Genomic DNA, 21,540 nt, shown 5'->3' with positions numbered 1-21,540 from the left:
AATGTAAAATAAATAATTTTGATTACATTAAACTAAAAAGGTTTTGTACAAACAAAACCAATGCTACCAAAATTAGAAGGGAAACAACAAACTGGGAAAAAATCTTTATAACAAAAAACTCTGACAAAGGTCTAATTACTCAAATATATAAGAAGCTTAATCAATTGTACAAAAAATTAAGCCATTCCCCAATTGATACATGGGCAAGGGACATGAATAGGCAATTTTCAGATAAAGAAATCAAAACTATCAACAAACACATGAAAAAGGGTTCTAAATCTCTTATAATTAGAGAAATGCAAATCAAAGCAACTCTGAGGTTATTACCTCACACCTAGCAGATTAGCTAACATGAAGGCAAAGGAAAATGGTGAATGTTGGAGGGGATGTGGCAAAATTGGGACATTAATGCACTGCTGGTGGAGTTGTGAATTGATCCAACCATTCTGGATGGCAATTTGGAATTATGCCCAAAGGGCTTTAGAAGACTATCTGCCTTTTGATCCAGCTACAGCACTGCTTGGTTTTTACCCCACAGAGATAATATGGAAAAAGACTTGTACAAAAATATTTATAGCCGTGCTCTTTGTAGTGGCAAAAAATTGGAAAATGAAGGAATATCCTTCCATGGGGGAATGGCTGAACAAATTGTGGTATCTGTTGAAGATGGAATACTATTGTACTGAAAGGAATAAAGAACTGGAGGAATTCCATGTGAACTGTTAAGACCTCCAGGAATTGATGCAGAGTGAAAGGAGCAGAACCAGGAGATCATTGTACACAGAGACTGGTACACAGTGATACAATTGAACATAATGGACTTCTCTACTAGTAGCAATGCAAGGATCCAGAGCAAGGTTGAGGGACTTCTGAGAAAGAAAATATCCACATTCAGAGGAAGAACTGTGGGAGTAGAAACACAGAAGAAAAACAACTGCTTGAACATATGGGCTGATGGGGATATTATTGGGGATGCAGACACTAAACGATAACTGTAGTCCAACTATCAATAATATGGAATTAGGTCTTAATGATACATGTAAAACCCAGTGGAATTGTGGGTCAGCTACAGGGGGATGGGGGAACTTGGGGGAGAGGGAAAGAACATGAAACATGTAACTATGGGAAAATATTTGAAATAAAAATTTTTTAAATGAATCTTTATGGAAAAAAAAGAAAAGAGGGTCACTGAGTCATCTTTAAAAAAAAACACAGAGAAAAGAATGGAAAGAAGGCCAGAGAGAGGCACAGAAAAGGCTGACAGCTTTGAAAGCTACAGGTTGACCTTAATATATACTTTAAAAGAAAGGGAAGCAGGACAGAAGAGGGATTAACAATTTCATGTACTACCTTATCTTTCTGTTTTACAGTTTATGAAAATTTTCTTATTATTGTTTGTTAAATTCAGAATTTTAAAAAATTCTTTAAAAAGAATGGACCACCACAATAGTAAAAGGCTTGCCTCTGAAAGTTTCCTGTTACAGGACAGTTGTCATTCCTGTCAGCTCAGTTCCACCCTAGACAGACTCAGGGCACTTGAATGGCTCAGATGTCCTCTGGCCTCTGGTCCAGAATGGCAAAACCAGGCTGTGGCCACACATATTCACCAGCCCCAAACCATCACATTACTCTATGAAACATGCAAAACATTACATTATTATGCTACACAGGGCCAAGGAATTTTAGTATTCACGGGATTATGGTAATTAAGTCTTCCTTCACTTTGGGTGATGTGACACATGCTTGACTATAATGTCACTCCACTTAAAGTCTGTGTAAACAACATTATCTTAGTCACTCTGCATTACATTTCCAACTGTGAGCAAAATTACAAGGTCAAAGTGGACAAGAATGTAGGTAATCCCGAAGAAACAGCATGTAAATGACAAGCTAGAGGTTCAGCCTGGGTTTGCAATGCAAAGTGAAAGACATGGGTAGCCAGTACTCCCGCCACAGCAGCGGGGCCCAGGAGGCCTTCCTGGCAATGCACAAAGCTAATCTGGGGCCCAAGAATCTGTGCATGGGGCCGCTGGGGGGGGGGCACATCACTAGGTAGTTCTTGATGGCGCATCGCCTTGGCAAAGACAAGGCACGGCACGCAGTTCAACACTGTTTTCTCGACAAAAGTCCAGCAAGTCTCATTGCATGCAGCCAACCTTAAGCTATCTGCATGAAAGAAATGCCACGCTAATACTATTTCCTCTTCCCTTACTGTTTTCTTTAAGAGAAATATTCAAATACTAGAAACACCATTTTAGGAAAACCAAGGACTTACCAACAAATGGACCATGTGGCCAGTTCAAATAGACCTGTGTCCAGGAGCACTGCTTTGAAAAGGTGCTGGTCCACATCACTATAACAGCTTTGGAAAGGTCTTGGGGGGCAGTTAGTAAAGGGATTCACTTAATGCTCCTTGGAAGGGATGGCTGCCCAAGCCAAACCATCCTAGTCATCTCTGGGACACAGAACACACTTCATACACGCAGTATCTGGGCAAAGGACCATGGCCACCCTGATAACAGGTCCTCTGAGCTGAGCTAGTTAGAGGAAGGCACTTGGTAAGCAAAAGAGGAGTCCTCTGTCTCTCAATGAAGAAATAGGAAATTCAAGAACCAATTAGCAACAGCAACAAGAGTGCCACAGAGATGGGGATCTTTCAGGCACTGCACAAATAGGTCGAAGGAAAAGACATCCAAACAACAAGCCCCTGGAGGTCTCGCGGGGGCTTATTTTCCCATTTAGACAATAGGGTCCACACATGTGAATTTTATTCATTTGGAGATCATCTAAACAAAGTGTGTGAGCAACAATTATCTCTTGAAATATCTGGGGTTAGAGCTCTGTGGGAGGTCAATTCACTTCCTAGCTCCATTTTTTTCCCAGGCCTACTTACAGAAAGAAGGGCCTCTGCAAATGGCCAGGGCCACAAAAGATGAGTTGATTTGGGTTTCGTTTGCTCAGTTTCTACCTTCCGTAAGTGGGCACTGCACTAATGGCTTGCCTAAGACATTAATTCCTTGTAAGTTAAAAAGTTTTCTTTTCTTAAAAAATGATTGAAAACAAAAGTTCTTTGGCAGGCAGCACTCTACAGAAGGAGGAAGAGGAGGGGTGTGTGTGTGTGTGTGTGTGTGTGTGTGTGTGTGTGTCAAATTCTGAGTTTAAATCCCTCCCAGTTCCAACTGACAGTCAGAAAATGAGATGAAAGAATGTAAGTACAAGTCCATACAACTGCCATTCCCATTGATGCCAATGGAGTTCCAAGGTAGACCTTTAATTTTCACCAAGAAATCTCAAGGCAAAGATTCTGGATCATACCTCCACCATCTAACGCACACACGCGCACGCACGCGCGCGCGCGCGCACACACACACACACAGACACAAATACAGAGAAGTAAAACAATAACAACTCTCAATGGCTTCACCAACTTTCTGGATGCCATCATTTATTATCCTGCCCAAATCCAAATGAATCAAGTTTGCTGTTTGGTTTTTTAAATTATTCCTAATACGGTTCCCGCCTACTTTTCCCACTTATTACACATGACTCTTCACACTCTCTTGACACTCCAGGCCAAGTGGACCACTAAGTGTTGCTATACAGCACTCCCTATCACTCCTTTGTGCCTCTACATAGACTGACCTCCATGCTTAGAATCTATCCCCCCTCCTCATTTCTACCTAATTCTAATTGAATTGGTAGCTTCCCTCAAAGATTGCCTTCAATGCTACCACCTGGAGGAGGCTTTTCCTGGTCTACTCCCCACTCACGCATCCACCGCATTAGCACACTGCTCCCCAAACTCGGTTATTTGCTATCTAGCTTTCTATACATTTCTCTAGCACAATACCAGGTACCTAGCAAAGACAATGAATAAATGTTTACTGAATGAACACAAGTGGCCACTTGTGGATGGCAGTAGCATCCTTTATGAAGCTGCTTCTAGGGTGGAACAAATGGCAGCTACTTATTCCAGCTCTAAAACAATGGCCCTATAAGTAGTTGCGTCTTTTTTCAAGTCAAGTCAAGAAACACTATGTATTAAGTGCTTCCTTCCTCTTCCCAGTTCCAGGGCTTTTTTCAGTCATGGCACCTGATTTCTACCTGACTACTGACAGCATTTCCTTATGTTTGGTTTCTTGTGTGCCCCTGTGAGCTTAATGATGCTTTCTCCTGGTGAGCTTAACCAACTTAATCTTCCCTCTCTCTGTTTTGAAGAAACAAAAAAGGACTAAGGGAAGAGGGACTTTAAGTCAGTTTGTACACCTTGCTCTATTCCATCGCCATGATATATGTGCTTGCCGAGTACCTGGGTAACTAACAAAAGAAAATGAAGTAAACTTATTGATTCTAGGATTATTAAAATCAAGTGGCGCATGCTCATCAAAAGGGTTGGCCATTCTAGGAAAGATATGCCACACACAGCACAATCAGAAGAGGGAGCCTCTGGGGACAGTGACCATCTCCAGCCTATTCTGGCTGCCACAAGCTCTAGAGCACTATCCCACAGAACCTCCTAAATAAGAGTTCTTAGAACTCAATATAGGCCAAGCAATCACTCAAGAAAACCAAGTGCATGAAGAATATTGGCCAGACTCGAATAGGCATTTGAACAAAGAGCCCATAGAGCCTGCCCATCAGAGAACTGACAAAGAGCCCAGGAATTATTCCACTGGTACCCTGCAAAGCCAAGGGGTCTAAAGGAAGGACTCTAGTACATCGAATGAACCTCCTGTTGAAAATTTAGGCAAGGACAAGAACAAGAGTTTTATAGATTTAGAAGGCGGCATGGTTGTGCTTTGGTGGAGAAGGAACATGGATGAGATTAGAAATGCAACAAAATATCTAAATACTAGACTGTAAAATCTTGAGGACGGAAACTATTACTTATCTGAATGCTTTAAGTCACCAAGACTCTAGCTCATCGGTCTGCATAAAATAGAAGCATAACAGATGATTGTCACATTGTATTATTTTGCATTGCAACCTGAGAAACGGTTCATCTGTGTCCAGTGACTTCACTTCATTGGGTTCTGCCAAATACTTTTATTATCCTGGTTTCGATGTCTTGTTAAACAATTTTTGTTTCATCTTTCCCATTCAAATGATCCTTAGTAGAGAAAAGGGAAACAAAGTGTTGAGTAGTTCTGCCCTCTCTCCCTTAATCCCATCTTCCACATCTTTCTTTTTATCTTTTTCTTCCCTCCAGCATAATTTTAAAAGCTCACCTCCCCACTCACAAACACAATTTTTTTTTATTGTGGTAGTGGTTCTTAGTATCTACCACAAGCCTTAGTTCTTTCTGGGGTTTAGCATTCCTAACATTCTTCTATCTGAGACCAAGCTACTCTTTTTTTGTTGCTTTTCAATTTCTCATCAGTGGTATTTCTTCCTGATATCATTCATATATACATATACACACACACACATTTGTGTATGTGTAGCTTTCTTAATTCTCAATTATTTCTTGGCCCACTGAAACCATCTTCTTCGATAAGGCCTCCTTTTCTTCCTCACTAGAATCATTTAATTCTTCAGAACATGGCATCCCTCTTAAATGACCATTCCCTATAGAATGGTAGTCCTCCATAGATCCCTACCTATCCTCTCCCCTAAACACTTAGAAAAATCTTCTGACAAGTTTTTTCACCTGTTTCTTGATGATTTTACTATATAACAAGAATAATTGGGCAAAAGATTCATTTTCTTTAAAAAACAGTTGTCGATAGTAATGGGCAGGGTGGATGGGTTTTGTATATGGGTTTTTACTTTTGTGAAGTCTTTGGGGTTTTCTGAGTGCAAAAATAAAAAAAGAAGTTAGCACGGGCTCCTAAAAGTGCATTTTCCAGAACATGGAGGCTGGTTAAGCCCATTTTCTTTTAAAAGCAGTGTTTAGTTTTGTTTTTAAAGGCGAGATTGGAATTTAATTGTTTCCTTTTTAGACAAATATGCTTTCGGATTAGTACTGAGTTAAAGGGCATGCTGATGTCAAAGGGTCTGCAACACAGGAGGATTCCAGGCCGAGGTCTAGGACAGGCCAGGCAAACAAGCCAGGGCTCCTCCAATCATTCAAACACAGATCCTCCTTCATCATAGGGAGGATCACCCACTTTTGTTTTATCTTCTCCAATACACATCAGAAGTTCAAATGGACTTTTGTTATCTTAGGGCCTTGGTTTTTTTTTTCAAACTGTATTTCAAACAGTTTACAGAAGTATAGGGATTTCTCAAGACAGCCTTAGGAACTGTTCAAAGGAAAAGCCAGCAGCCAATGTGGGCAGAGGAGAAAAATGACCCTTTGCTATACATAGATACTACTCCTCCCAACAAGAGAAAAACATTTTAAAATTAAACAACTTTACTATAAATGGCACTTGAAATAAATGAGAAACAGAGGCTGCTCTGGACCACAGAATCTCTCCATAATTCAGGCATGTCCCACTTGGAACAGCGTTTCATTGGTGAATGGGAAAGAAAGTTGTGTCTTATCACTCTTCGGTCTACAGCGAGGCTCAATGCCTCAGCTATTTTTACAGGTTTTTTTAAAGGAAAGAGTCATTTAAAACAGATCCACCAGGAAGAGAATGAGGAATTTCCCTATTTATCTATCATTTATTTTATTTAAACGTACTTTTGATCCCTTGGTTCCTGTTGTGTGATTTTTAACCAAACTACTACTACGGTAAATTTTTTTTTAAATTGTGTGTGTGTGTGGTGACAAGCCTGTTCAGGGTTTACAACTAAATAAAAGGCATAAAATTCACAAACAGACCGAGAGAGAAGATATATTTACACATCCTGGTGGCTGAAAAAAAAAAAAACCCAGGAAAGATTATTAATGGGTTATTTCTCATTCAGGTAAGGGCTGTGCCTGTGTTCTCACTGGTATAGGGAATTACCTACCAGGTGAGGAATCTCCCTGTGAACTGCAACTGCTACTATTACAGGGTTGCCAGGAGTCACAAAGTCAATATGTCAAAGAGGTAGGACTTGGAGCTCAGATCTTCTTGGCTAACAAGTCGCTTCTCTACCCACTGACCAGGCCATCTGACTGGAAGCTCCTTGAAGGCAGGGGTTGTCTTTCTGTATCCCCTAGTGCTTAGCACAGTGCCTAGCATGTAGTAGGCACTTACTATTTATTCACTAACAGTAAACTTAATTGCTTCACACTACAGTAAACTAAAAACCTCATTACTAATGAAACACCGATAATACCAAAAAACACAAGAGAAAATAGGTGTTTGTTTTAGGAGAAAGGGGCATCCCAAAGCTACGATGTCATCAGTGTTCAGAATTTACAGCAGAAAAAATCCCTCCACAGATGCTGATATGTTGCTCTATGAGTTACCCCGGGGGTTTAGTGACTTGCCCATGGATAGACACACTGTTATGGGCCCCGGGGGAGGGCTTAAACTCAGTTCTCTGGGCATCTAAGGCTAGCCCTCTACTCGCTTTGGCCAATTGCCTTTCATATTACTCTCGGAAAACAAGGAGGTGGGGTAGTGTGTATATACAAAGAAAGTTAGATTTAGAATCTGAGGATTCGGTTTGTTCTGCCACTGCCTAGCTCTGTGACCTTGGACAAGTCACTTGACCCCTTTGATCTCAATTTTCCTCCTCTGTAAAATGAGGGTATTGAATTAAGTGATTGCTAAAGTCTTTCACACCAAAATTGTGTGGTTCCAGAGGTGTTCTGGTAAATGTCTTTATGTCCAAGACATACTTTGCAGTTTAATCTAGATTATTAACATTTTATCCATCACTCTCAGGTCTTAAACAATCAACAAAACAATCCATCAGGCCCTGATCTGGAGCCGTTGCCCATTTCTGAGGTGTAAATATTCACAATGAACGTTTCCCAACTTGTTCTCAAAGGCTTCGGCTCATGCTTTTGTGATTCCGTACTATTTTACTGCTTAAATAAAAACAACTGCCACTCAATAATTTGTGGGATATCAACTAGAACAATAAACCAAATTTCAAAGAGCCTGCTTTCCAAGCCTGAGTCAAGTGCATTGATACCTGGGTAGAGAGAAAAATAGAACCAGGATTTGAACATGTGTCTTCTGACTCCAAAACCATCATCATTTTTACCGCTGATTCGGTTACTGCATTTTGCACTCTCTCTTCAATTTCCTCAAAAAGGTTTAGAAATAGCTGGTATGCAGTGAAAGCTGCCCAGGAAGAAAGGCAAAGGCGGCAGCAATGTCTGGTCCAAGTCACTATTGGACAATGTTTTAAATCTATGGCTCATTTTACTACATTTAGATCTAATCCTTAGAGATCAAAGTATCACTAATGTGAAATGCCAGCTGGGTGTAGAGTTTCTTCCTTTATGAAGGCCAAGCGGTGGGGTTATAGGTCTAGCTTGTTCAAGGATGGCCTCAGGTCCTAAGAATTCCAGGGGAAAAAAAGGAATTCAGCCAGATCAGGGCTTGTCCCTTTCTCCCTAGTCTTTATCTCGATCGGTATTCTAATATTGCTTCCCAAAAAAATGAAGGTGGTTGTTTTTTACTATTTTCACAATTCTCACTTGTATGTAGCCAACAGAATGATAAAAGGCAGCCAATATCAGAGTGGGACCTTCATTTCCTAAATATGGAGTCCTTCATTAATCACCTGGGTCTTTATCTCCTTAGTTCTGGGGCATCTGCCCTACAAGTGCTCCATAAGCACACATATTAGTGTAAAGGAAATTAAACACACACAAATTAAATCAATAAAAAACCATATCAGTTTAGTTAACCAAACAAATATTTTTCCAGAGGCGTACAAGTCCTCTTTCGTTTTCATAAACCCTCTAATGGATAACTCTCCCAATTAAACTGCCAAGGTTAAAAAAAAAAGACTAATTGCATTCTAGGCAAAGAGAAAATATTCTATTTCTTGGATCTGTGGGTAATGTTTTTATAATCCCTTCTTTACGTTATAACAATTCAAGACCTGGAAGCCAGGAAAGGACCCTCAAAGCATCCCACTGGGCTCTCCCTCCATCCGCTTACCCCACCGCTCAAACTAAGCAGTCATTGCTTCAAGCTTCCCAAAGGGTGATAGTTAACTATCACTAGGATTTTGATCTTGATAAGACAAAGATGGCAACATCTTCATGACTAGTTTAGATTATTGCACTCAACAAAGAAAATCATTGTTATACATGGAAATAGCAGCAGCAACAGCAGTATGAGCCCCTTCGGTTATGACCATAGATAGGTCTCATCCTCCGTTTTGTTTTTTTGGGTGACTTGGGGCAGGGGCGGAGGGGGAAGATGGGGAAAATTAGGGATTTACAAACTGGTCCCCTGATTTTATCTGAGGAGGCTGCTTCCAATGTGGAAACTCCTTCTACCAAGGCTGACTGACTCCTACTCTGCAATTTACAGTCTGAAGAGAGATGTCTGTATTGAACTCTGAGCGGGCTACTACTTTGCATCAGCAGCAAAATGACCAGGGATGTCTGTGGAAATGAATGTGCTAGCCAGGTGAGTCCATGCTCTATGCATTTCCCTCTCCAACCTGCCAAAGATGTTTACCCTATACTTGAATCTACCTGTTATCTTGCTTTCCGTTGCTTATCTCCTGTGTTTTTATTTGAATTTCACATACCTCCCACCTTTCCCACTTTATTTCCTGTTCCCAGCCTCTACCTGGCCTCAGAACCAAAGCTTGAGTTCTGACCCCAGCCCAGGGACCTAGATTGCTATCCTTCATTCTGGTCATGATGAACTTAATAACAGGGCCTACTAAGTGAGTGATCAGCGCACATGCAACCATGTGCCAGTGACCATTACTGAATAGACTCAGACTGAGGGAACTTAACCTTGTCAACAGAGACACTCTCACAGTTACCCAGATTTTCATTTTTCTTTTTTCATGATTATTTTTTTCTGCTTCCTGTTTTTCTAGTTCTGCTTTCTTGAATTTGCCTCAGTTCATGTAAAGCTTCCAATGCTTCTCTGAATTCTAATTTGACAATTCTTATGGCACAGCAATATTCCCTTTTACTCGTCTGCCACAATTTACTCACTCCTTCACCAATTAAAGGATGTTTGCTATATTTCCCAGTTCTTTACTACCACACAAAAGGGCTACTCTGAATATTTGGGCACATATGGGAACTTTCTAACTTTGACCTCTCTGGGGTCTATGCCCAGCAATGGGATCTCAGGAGCAAAGGACACGGGCATTTTTGACTTGGTTTATCTAGATTCCAAATTCCTTTCCATACAGTCTGGGACATGAGCCATTTCACAGCACCACATACCCCCTCCAACTTTGACTACTGCCATCTCTTGTAACGACTGCCAATTTACTGTTGAATGAAAGCTCCCAGTTGTTTTGATTTGCTTTTCTCTCAACTTTTGTGACTTGGAACAATCTCTCAAATGGTTGTTAATAGTTTGCAATTGAGAACTACTTGTTCATGCCCTTTGAGTCTTTACTTATCCACCAGGGAAAGAATCAGATCGGGATGCATTTCGTTTTATAAACTCAGGACCTTGCTGCTACAAATATGGGTATATCAGTTGATTCTAATTCCACTTTCCAATGGTCTCTTTCTGAGTTGTCTCATTACTAGATTTTTTAAAGCAATCAAATGCTCTCCTGTGCATGGGTCTGTAAAAGAAATAACAGATGCGAAAATGGGTCCCTAGATTGTAGTGGAAGGGTGAGACAATTGGAGCTTGTGTCATCCAACCTTTTCCCACCTTCTCTTGGGCTTGGTAGCCTCTGTCAGAACTGTTAAATTTGGCTCTGCTTTTCTGTTCCTCCAGCCTGCCTTGGAGATGACACCTTTTCTCATCCAGAATATATTCACACCTCTATGTACAGTGAGCCTGAACAGCTCTTAACCCAACAGATTATTCCCTGCTTGCAGGACTTGGGAACTTTTTAAAGCCGTATTTATGTCTTTTTGATCCCCCAAATATTAACCCTATTTTTTAAAAGATGTGTATCTTGAAATATTCAGATAGGACAGTGCTGTTTCACTTGTCCTATAATAGAAGTTTTGCAGCAAACAAGAACCTACTAAACTCAAAGTCCATCTCCTCCCCCATCAAAACACAGGGTTAATCCTAGAGCTACTTCTAGGCAGCCTCCTGATGAACCATTACTAAGGTAGAAAAGCATTAGTGAGGACTGATCATTATAAAGGACGACAGCAGGGCTTCTCCTCTTTTTTTTGTGTCCTGACTCCCCTGGGCAGTATCTAGTGAAGACTATGGACCCCCCCCTTCTTGGAATCATGTTTATGAATGCATAAAATAACATACATAGGATTACAAAGGAAACCAATTATGTTGAAATACAGTTATCAAAATATTTTTAAAAACAAGTTTGCAGACCCCAGGTTGAGAACCCCTGCTATAGAGTCTTCCTCCAAACACAGTCTATAAAGAAACATCAAAATAACATGTGCAAGATCCCTCTTTAATCCCAGACCCCTTTGGGGGAAATGTTCTGAGCCCAGCAGAGTTCTTTGGCAATCCTTCTATTCATACAATTCAACTTGGCTCAAAAGGTACACATCACTGACTTTTTTGTGTCATGGGTTTAAAGAATGACACAGATTTATTTTAATCATGAAATGTTGGGTTTGTCTATTTCTCAATCCTAAATCATTCTTTATAGAATCCTCTAATAATCATACAATTGAATCACCTACCTTCCATCAGAGGTAAAAAAAAACTTACTATATTAGAAGTTTAGTTTGTATTTTCCTTCTTAAGCTCTTGCACTTTGGATGTACAATTCCCTCTTAGCAAATGGAAGGACTAGATCATTCATTACTATTTGACGTTGCTCATCACCCCTGGCTTCTGAAGATTACCAATTCGAAGCACATATTATCTTAAATATTCTAAATAAAAAGTGATTGACAATCACAACCATATATCCTTGAATCTTCAATACGGTCTTAACGAGGAAGTCTTTGCATTTTCTAGTGAATTTACCAGGTCATGAGAATTTTGCCAGAGGAACTTTCTAGAAGGGCAGATGAAGAAATCAGCCTTCCGGGCATGGACTTCTCATGAGTCTGGTTTCAGAGCACATTTCATGGGTATAGTACTGAACAGAGAATAATAGAACCAAAGCAAGACTCCCATATGTTCCAGTCAAAAAGGGAGTCACTGGGGACAGATCTGTGCTTAAAGAAAATTACTTTGCCAGTTGTAGGGGGAATGGACTGAAGTAGGAAGAAACTTCAGACAGAAACTGATTAGGAGACTGTGGTAATAATCTAGATGAGAAGTAATATGGCCCCAAATTAAGATGGTGGCTATGTGAGTGGGGAAAAACCATTAGATGAGAAAAGGTGTTGTGAAGATAGAAACAGCAAGATCTGGCAATTTATCAGATATGTGAAGTGAGGGAAAGGGAAGATTCTGGGATAATGCCACAGTTCTGAATATGGGGAGTTGGAAAGATGGTCATGCCTTCACCAGAAAGAGGAAGGTTCGGAAGTAGGGAGGACTAAGGGAAAGGCAATGAGTTCAAATTGGAACAAACTCAGTTTGAAATGCCTCCATGGGTGATTGGTAATGCTGAATTCAAGTTCCAGGGAGAGTCTAGGTCTGCACAGAAAGAAGAGTCAAAGCCATGGGAGCTGATGAGGTTACCAAGAAAGTGTAGAGGGAAAAGAGAAGAGGAACTAGGACAGAAACTTGGGAAACGCCTACAGTTAAAGTGTCTGATGTTGTCTAGATACATGTGGAGGATGGGTTTAGGAGGAGGGGGCACAAGGAGAGCAAAGATTATCTTCGGATAAAGGAAGGCCAGGGTTATGAATGAAATGTGACCATCCCTAAGTGTGGGCAATGAAGAATGAAGGAGGTTAACTATTAAAGGAGGGTGAAGAATTGGGAAACTAGAGAGTTTGAGGAAGGCAAAAGGGTGGCAAGGAAGATGGTGAGCCAGGTGCTGAACACTCCTTGAAAAAAAAAAGGTAGAATGACTGGGGAGAGAATATATAATAGCCACCATGATTTGGAGTAGAAAATTTTGTTTGAGTGGAGCTCACAGAAGGAGAGGTTACCAAGTGATGGAGGCAAATGGGAGTTTGGAAGTAGCACTGGGGTGGCAAGCCAAAACTGGGCCATTTGTATCTAATCACAAGAATTCCAGAATCTCAGAGTTCAATGGAACCTTGGGGGCCAATTAGTTCAATTAAAGGTCACACAGAAATTCCTACTAAAACATACTCGAGCAGTCACTCAATCTTTCTTTGCCCGAGAACCTCCAATAACAGAGAACCCACCACACCTCCCTACACAGCCTATTCCCTGCCCTTGAGTTAGCTCCCATTGTTCAGAAATCAGTCCTTAATTCAAGCCAACAAGATCAGCCTCTCTGCAGTTTCCATTCTTTGCTCCTAGCTCTGCCCTAAGGTGCAGCAGAATAAGTTCTCATTCATTTTTAAGATTATAGCCCTTCAACTATTTGAAGACAGCTCTTTTGCCCTCCCTTCTTCTCTTCTCCAAGCTAAACATGGCTGTTCCTTCAAATAACCTTCCTCTGGGATGAACCTAAGATCCTTAACTGTCCTAGCTGCTTCCATGAGGCACAGGTTAGCTTATCAATGCCTTTCCCAAACTGTCGTACCAAGAATTGATGATCCGGTTTTAAAAGCAGATATCTTTGACTATCTTTAAAATGCCACCACTTAGTAACTTGTGGCTCTGGAAGTTTATGCCATTAGAGACAATTTCCCCACGTGGGCTAGTCATGTCAAAGTTGGAGAGTTTCTACGAGAAATAAACTCTTTGCTTTCAATCCCTGCTGAACATTAGCACTCGATGAGAGAAGTCATTTATTCTAGATTGTGAATTGAGATGGAAATGTTTAGATTCAACTGTTAGGACAGCTTAGAGTACTTTTTTAGGAGCCACAAAAATTAGATTTTACAGAGTTTCTACTGTGGTTACTCAGAGCCATCTCCGTTAGTCTTGTAATCTGTTTCTCTGGCCCAACTGCAAATGGTAATGCAATAACTTGTGAATCAATGGAAAGAGGACAGAATGTTCTACAGTTTCCAGAGCTAACACCTAGAAGGCTTGGATAGGGGGAAGCTGCTTGAGACCTTTCACTGGAGACACACCAGTGAAACATTCCAAATGTTGGGGCCTCTTTTCAGACTCCTGGCCTAGATGATCATTTTATCCATTATATATTCCAAATATTCACAGAAGAAGCTGATACAAAGCTTTTTAATTTCAAAGAATCCTTAAAAGTCTTGGATGTATACAAATATTAAAAGAAAAATTCCCTGAAAATATCTTTTGTTTTTAAGAAATAAAAGGATACATTTCATTTCTAGTTTAATTCTCAAAATGGATCCAAAGCAATATTTCAGGTATTTGGTCTCAAAAGATATTGTCTCCTGCTGCCATGCATAAACCATTGAAATTGGCCACTTTTCTCCTTTTTTTAAACAAAAACTGTTTTCCCCAAGACTCACTAGGGAATAAAAATAGCCTCAGTTATAATCTGTTTTTGCCTTTTTTTTTCTTTTCTGTTTCAGTTCATAGGTTTGATTCAGAGGAAAATCAGTAACCACCTAAAATCAGATTCTAGAGAAAGTAGAGGAAAAGAAAGCTGTATACATGGGACAACATATTTGATTTTTTTTAATGTGTCAGGCCGGTGTGTGTGTGTGTGTGTGTGTGTGTGTGTGTGTCTTAAAGAATGTCAGAGTTTAGGCCAAGTGGCCCCGACAGATGATCCTTTATGTAAACAGTTTTTGTAGATCCTGTCTGAGAAACTTCAACAGTCTCAATGATTTTCTCAGATGTCCTAGAACAACAAAGAATCTTGCTATACGATTATGGTTCCAAGTGTCAAATGTCCTTTTCAAGCCTACGCTCATCACAAATGAGGAGGATTTGCTCTTCTCAAACTACATCAGTAATTGTTTCAGTCTGTGCATATCAGAAGTCTAAGTCTCAGAAAGCATAAAGCCAGTTCAGGACTGATAGTGACTCAATCAATACTTCCAAAATGCTCTTTTCAACAATATTCTTCCACATATTTGAACTCAGTAAACATCAGCTTCTCCAGTGAACACAAATTATCCACTGATTTGTTCTGAAATTGCCATTTCCATTTGGTAAACAGAGTTTAAATAATCAGGCTACAGAGGGGTTTTTAAAAATAACTATTTTGATGCCATTTTTCTCACTTTCTCTATCAAGGGGCTGTTCCTTGTGTAGGCCATCTTCGATCAACAATATATGTGCCTACACCTAAACAGTTCTATGAAATAACTCTCATTTTTCCCCCTTTGATTCTGATGGTATAGGGAAGAAGGGTGACAGGAAGGAGGAATGGGACAGGACCAATTTTCTGCCTCTGTTGACCAAAATGAAGGGGATATTTGGCAACTATCCAGTTTGTCTTACAAGCAAACTAGAAATGTCTGCACTAACATTCCATTTGAGGGTCAACAGTAACCAAAACTACTGAGATAATTGCCAAATCTCCACCTTACCAAGTCTGGCATAAATGTAACCTATGTCTAATCCATTGGTATTTCCCATATGTGCTTTTTAAGAATTGCTCTCAGACAGTTCAGAAAGGCTCATCATTGAGTCGATATTTTTAATATGCCATTTTACCCTACTGAATCCTTTGTTTAGAGAACAATGGAGAGACAGCATGGTATTTGGGTGGGGGGGGTGAGGGGGAAGGCACTGGTCAGGGAAGCAGGAGGCAAGGTTCTAGTCCCATTTTTTGTACTTCCTCTCCCTTGGCCTCTTTTTCCTCAAGTCTAACAATCACACAAAGGCCAAATGATCAGGTATTTGTTGTGTTCCAGAGGAATTTTTTTTTTTTTGCAAAACCTAAGTTGGTCTCTAAGATCACTAAGGGCCTTCCGGATTCTGAAATTCTATGGTTCTTATCTAATAACTGTCTTCTCCGGGTTTTCACGACAATGCTCTCTCTTGTTTTTACCTTGACACGTCTCCCTATTCCTACTCTTCTGTGAGCTGTTTATCCATTTCACTACACTTGTATACCCCAAGGCTCGGTCCTGGGCTCTCAATCTCCTCATCTCCCATAGGTTCAATTATCAGGGCTTTACAAATGAACCCCCACCACCCTCCTCCCTCCAAGCCCTCATTGGCATCTCAAATGTGACCTTTCTAATACAGAATTCATCTTTCCCCCAACCCCGTCCAAACTTCCCAATTACTGTCAAATGCGCCAATATCTTTCTGTCACAAAGATTTGCAATCTCAGGGTTACCCCACATATCTAATGAATTGCCGCATATTGTACTAGAAGCCACGGAAATTATATAGGCATACATGTGTATATCTACGAAGTAAATTCTTCAATGAACAGTTTCTCATAAGGAAAAATGACTGAAAAAAATGTAAGCAATGAGGGTACAAACTAAAGTTAATCAATGGCATTTAAAGACATAAATAGCATGCAAAAATATGTACCATTAAAATTGTAGGCAGTGATTATCTTTTGGGTGATTGTTAATGCAAAAATATGTACAATTAAAATTGTAGGCAGTGATTATCTTTTGGGTGATTGTTTTTGTTATTTCTTACTCACTAATTTTTCTCCTTTGAGTTAATGAGTTCTGCAAGATATGGGCCTGCCCCGATTTTTTGCTCTTCTTTTATTATTGCGAAAATGAGTTCTTACTGATAGTTACTCAAAAGGCAATTAAATAAGAAAACTTCACAGGTTTCAAATAAGAAACCCTTTTTTAAAGTTACTTTGTTAGGACATTTCCAGAATTTTTGAAAATCAATTGGTTTGCTTTCTGATTCTGAAAATTTTACTTCCGCTTGTTCGGAAAGATTTGCCATTTTTTAATTCCTTTGTAACTGATTCAATCAATCAATCAACTAACTAGCAGTTATTAAATGCTTACCATGGGCCATGCCCAGTGCTCAGGCCTAGGGATCCAAAGAAAAAGCAAAAAACATAGAAAATCCGTACATTAAAAAGCACCTATCAGATACGTACTGAGTGGGAGGGGAAGATGCCAGCATCTAGTGGCATCAAGAAAGTTTTCATGGAGAAGGGGGTATAAAGGTACGGAGATGGGGAAAAGGAGTATCACGTGCAAAGAAGAGTGAGTATGTCTGTATTGCTAGACTACAGAGTACATGGATGGGTGTAGTGTGTAAGAAAACTAGGAAGGAGACAGGTTGTAAAGAGATTTAAATACCAGAAGAGTTTATACTTGATCCTATACATAAAAGGGAGCCACAGGACTTTAATAAGTAACAGGGTAACAGGGTCAGACCTACCCTTTAGGAAAAATCATTTTCGCAGCTGTGTGAAGGATGAATGAGAGTGAGAGGAAACTAATTAGAACAGTCCAAGAGAGAGGTGATCGGAGGCGGGAGCTGAACGAGGACGGGAGCATACCGATCTGATGTTGTGGAGATGGAAAGAGCAAGATTTAGCATATGACTAAATATGGAGGAGGTGAATCTGGAAGACTGGAAGGAAGGTAGTGCCAAACAGAGTCATGGGAAAGTGTAAAAGAAAGGCAAGCTTTAGGAGAAAGAAAATGGGGTTTGTTCTGAATGTGCTGAGTTTGAGAGAACTTCTGGGGTCTGAAATTAGGGCTAGATACACATGTATATCTTACAGAGAGAAAAGAGGGCTCAGAGCAGATGCTCCCACAGCAGCTTTCGTATTTAATTGCCTTGAGAATTGCTATCAGTAAGAACTCATTTTAGCAATAATCATGGTATGGATGGTGAACAAGCCAAGTACACTGAGAAGATGAAGAGAGACAGGCAGAACAAGGGGAGCAGAGTCTCAAAAAAAAAAACACACAACAGAGAGGAAAGAATATTCTGGAGAGGAGAGTGATGGGCAGTGTCAAACGCAGCAGCTAAATCAATAAAGATTAGGATTTTTAAAAGATCAGCAGATTAGCGACTGAGATTTTGGGAAGCTTTGAAAAGAGCAGTTTCAGTTGAATGAGGAGACCAAAAGCCAAACCACAAAGGAAACGTGTTCTTTTCCTTGCGAATACAAGCCTCAGAGTTTAGCACAGGGCCTAGTATACAGAACAGGTCTTTAATAAATGCTTGTTAAATGACAGCAGAAATTAGGAGAACTCTTGCACAGGAGTTCTAACATTTTAAATACAATCCAAATCAGGGGCCCAGGAGGGGTCGAAAGCAAGACCGGTGGCCACAGAAGGCTTTTTTCAAGTTTTGGAGTCAGTATCTCACATAGTCACAAAGGCCACATTTCACTAAGTTATCTAGTAGTTTTGGTTCAGTCCTTTTCAATCATGTTGACTTTTCGCGACCCCATTTGGGGTTTTCTTGGCAGAGAAAGGGATGGTTTGCCATTTCTTTCTCCAGCTCATTTGACAAATGAGGAAACGGAAACAAACAGGGTTAAACAACTTACCCAGCGTCACACAGCTAGTGTCTGAGGTCACATTCAAACTCAGGTCCTCCCGACTCCAGGCCCAGTGCTCTTTTGGCCTTGTCGCCTAGGTGCCCCATTCTAGTAGTTATTTAGACTAATTTTCTACATATGACTGAAAATCGCCTACATTTTTTTCTTCTTGGCCAGCCCCAACTACTCCGAGAATAGACCCTCAAAAAGGAAATGTGCCTAAACCAAGCTAATTTCTTCACAGTTCTTCCATTTACCGATCCCACCGACCATTTCCCTGTCCTCGTGTTGTTAAAAGGAACAGTTTCTCTGCTTTCATTCTTTAAAGGTTTGATGGAAACACGACAAGGCAACGGAAAAGACGATATTACATAGTTCTTAAGAACAGCCCAGCGGAGTGAGTCCTAGAAGATCAGGCTCAAATCCTGCCTCACATACTTACTAGCTGTGAGAACCTGGATAGTCACTTGCCATCTGTAAGCGTGACTTCCCTTTTCTGTAAAATGGAGATGATCGGAGCACTTACCACCTGAGAAGTCCATTGTGAGTATGAGTCGGATAATGTATTTAAAGAGCCTTGCTCTCAGAAATGCGGGAGTGAGATCTTATCCTCCTATGGGTGACTACTTATCAAGAGGCGGCTTGTAGTACTAGTCAACTCCAAGTGACATCCCAGGCATGTTAAGCAAGCCACTGAAAGAAATTCTTATTGTCAGGGATTCTTACAGGAAACAAATTGCCTCGAGGGGATATGGTCATCATGGTAACCTTCTTGACAAAGCCGGTTATATTTTTTACCGTCTCAGAAAAGGCACGCTCATAACAAAGAGCAAAAAATATAATAATCTATGGATGATAGGATGAGGTTATCTACTCCTCTAACCCCACTGAGAATATTACTTTCTATTCTGGTTGCATTTTTTTTAAGTACCATTTGGAAAGGAAAATTAGATTGACCTTAGGACTACAAGGTCTGAGCTATGAAGACTAGCTATAATCCTGAAATCTGGTAACCTTTAAAAGAGCAAAGGTTGAGGTATATTTAATTGGAAAATATAAACTCTCTTAATATATCTGTGTGTGTGACTGCATATATGTATATATAATGTCAACTCTATCTTTATCACAGTACAGGTTATTCTAAAGGAAGTTTAAATATCAATTGAAGAGAAACTAATTCAAACAGACATTTGGATTTCCTGTCCTTTCCAATTTATCCAGCTCTCTCATACACAAAGAAGAAAGCTCTACCTATTTCCTGTGTGAAATGAAGACTAAGGAATATTCAGTGGAAAAACTAGAGCCTTTATAGAAGAAACATGGACTGGGGGCAGGTCACCACAAAAATCACTTAAGAGCCCTTCTTCAAAAGGACTGGGCTCCAAATTCGCTCTGCTCACGCAGTGAGAAGGGCTGCATCTGGAGACCAAGCTTCCTGCCACAAAGGAATCCTACCTTGGCTAGAGAGAATGCCTCCTTTGGGCAGAAGCAGTTAAGCAAATCATGGGCTGTCGCACAGGGAATACAAGCTCCATGAGGACCGAGTCTGTTTGTCTAAATTGGATCTCTTCCCTGGTACTAGCACAGTGCCCTCCATACAGAAAGGGTTTAATAAATGCTGAATGAATGATGGACATACACAGCTCAAGCAAGAGTTGCCATAAGGAAAATGAAAAGCTTTTACAGGACGGTGAAATCACGCTAAAAGGATTTATTAACGAGTGAAGGGTGTCTTGTCCATTTTAAGAACAATGGGCATTGTTCTTTTTGTATATTCTTTACATGTTTGCCAAATAGACTCAAACACTATCTGGTGTTCTCTCCCACGATTCCGTCCTGTGAAATAATATATCAGAACGCCCTCCTATCATGGCTATATATCAATGCTATCTGTTCCATGATATGTCCCTAAAAACTAAAACTTGATAGTGTCTAGGTCAATTTCTGGGGAAACTTTTGGGGATGCGTGAGGTCTTTTAGCTCACTTCTCACATGGTAATATCGAAAATGACAAATCTCTGCTCTTTGGGTCTCTCTTCGGTGTTTCCAGATGGATCTGCTGGATGGAATGGAAACGTTTATATAACAGAAGTGACAAATTGAAGCTCTGTCAACCAAGACGTGTATCCCGTGTGCCAGGGACTGAGCTAAGGGCTCCCTCAGAGCTACAGTGATTTACCAAAAGTGATAGGATGGCTAGAATTGCCGTAAGGAATATCAACTCAGGCATCTTGACTTCCTGGCCTAGTACCCATGTCAGATTGCACCAGGAAGAGTGCTCAGTTCTGGGTGTCACATTATAGGAAGGGCACTGATAAGCTAGAGAACTTGCCAGAGGAAGGCCTCTAATTCATGCCATTTTGGGTGTCCTTTAAAGGATCTGAAGATGTTTTAAACTTGTAAAAGAGAAACTTGGGGTAGAGGGGGAAGAGGGAAGGAGAGCTGCTTTGAAGTATTATGAAGGGTCGTCCCATGGAAGCGGTCGACTAAATTCAGTCACTTTTTAAAAAACTGCATGAATTTCTAATGCAGTCCACTGATCACATCATGTCTCAGACTCCTCAAAAATAAATTTCTTATGTAGAACTCCTTGACATTGCCCTCTTACAACACAGACACTATGCAAAGCCTAACAGTCCCCACACTGGCAATCAATGGATTTCACAACATGGTTTGCCTTCCCACAAGGAAACTAGGCCTTACTCTTTTAGTGATCTTATACGAGATCCTTACTCTTTCGCAAAGCATAATCGTGAGCCTCTTGGTCTCAGAGTGATCCCCATATCAAAGAGCTTCTCTGGATCTGCGAATGCTTCATTCCCCTAAAATTCCCGTCAATAAAAGGCCACCCAGTTTTTTTCTGATGGTACATTTGGGGCAGGAAACAATGCATTTTGCCCAGCTCACATATAATATGTCTTTATTACCTCACACTCACCACCCATTACAATTTGCTGCAAACAAAGATGAAAGAAAAATCAATAGCAATGTCACACAAAACAGCCAGAAACCCCAAGTTCTTCACACACATGCAATCTGCACAAATTGTAGAGCATTTATAAAGAAAAATAGAAAGCTCAAAGGTGCTCAAAGCCATGACTTTCATTTAAAAGAATCATTTTCTTTAAAGGCTCCTAATAAAAAAAAGGT

General features: G+C 40.3%; 1 protein-coding gene across 1 annotated transcript in view; it reads right to left on the bottom strand.

Moving 5' to 3' along the window:
• Positions 1-21,540, bottom strand: part of DACH2 (dachshund family transcription factor 2) — a 409,931-nt gene that overhangs the window by 270,759 nt on the left and 117,632 nt on the right. Inside the window, 1 exon segment of the mRNA XM_044682815.1 lies at positions 18,548-18,558. Within this exon segment, the coding sequence (XP_044538750.1) occupies positions 18,548-18,558 (11 nt within the window).

This window comes from Gracilinanus agilis, chromosome X, assembly GCF_016433145.1.
Source record: "Gracilinanus agilis isolate LMUSP501 chromosome X, AgileGrace, whole genome shotgun sequence".
Taxonomy (NCBI): domain Eukaryota; kingdom Metazoa; phylum Chordata; class Mammalia; order Didelphimorphia; family Didelphidae; genus Gracilinanus; species Gracilinanus agilis.
This window is presented reverse-complemented; position numbering and strand designations above follow the sequence as displayed.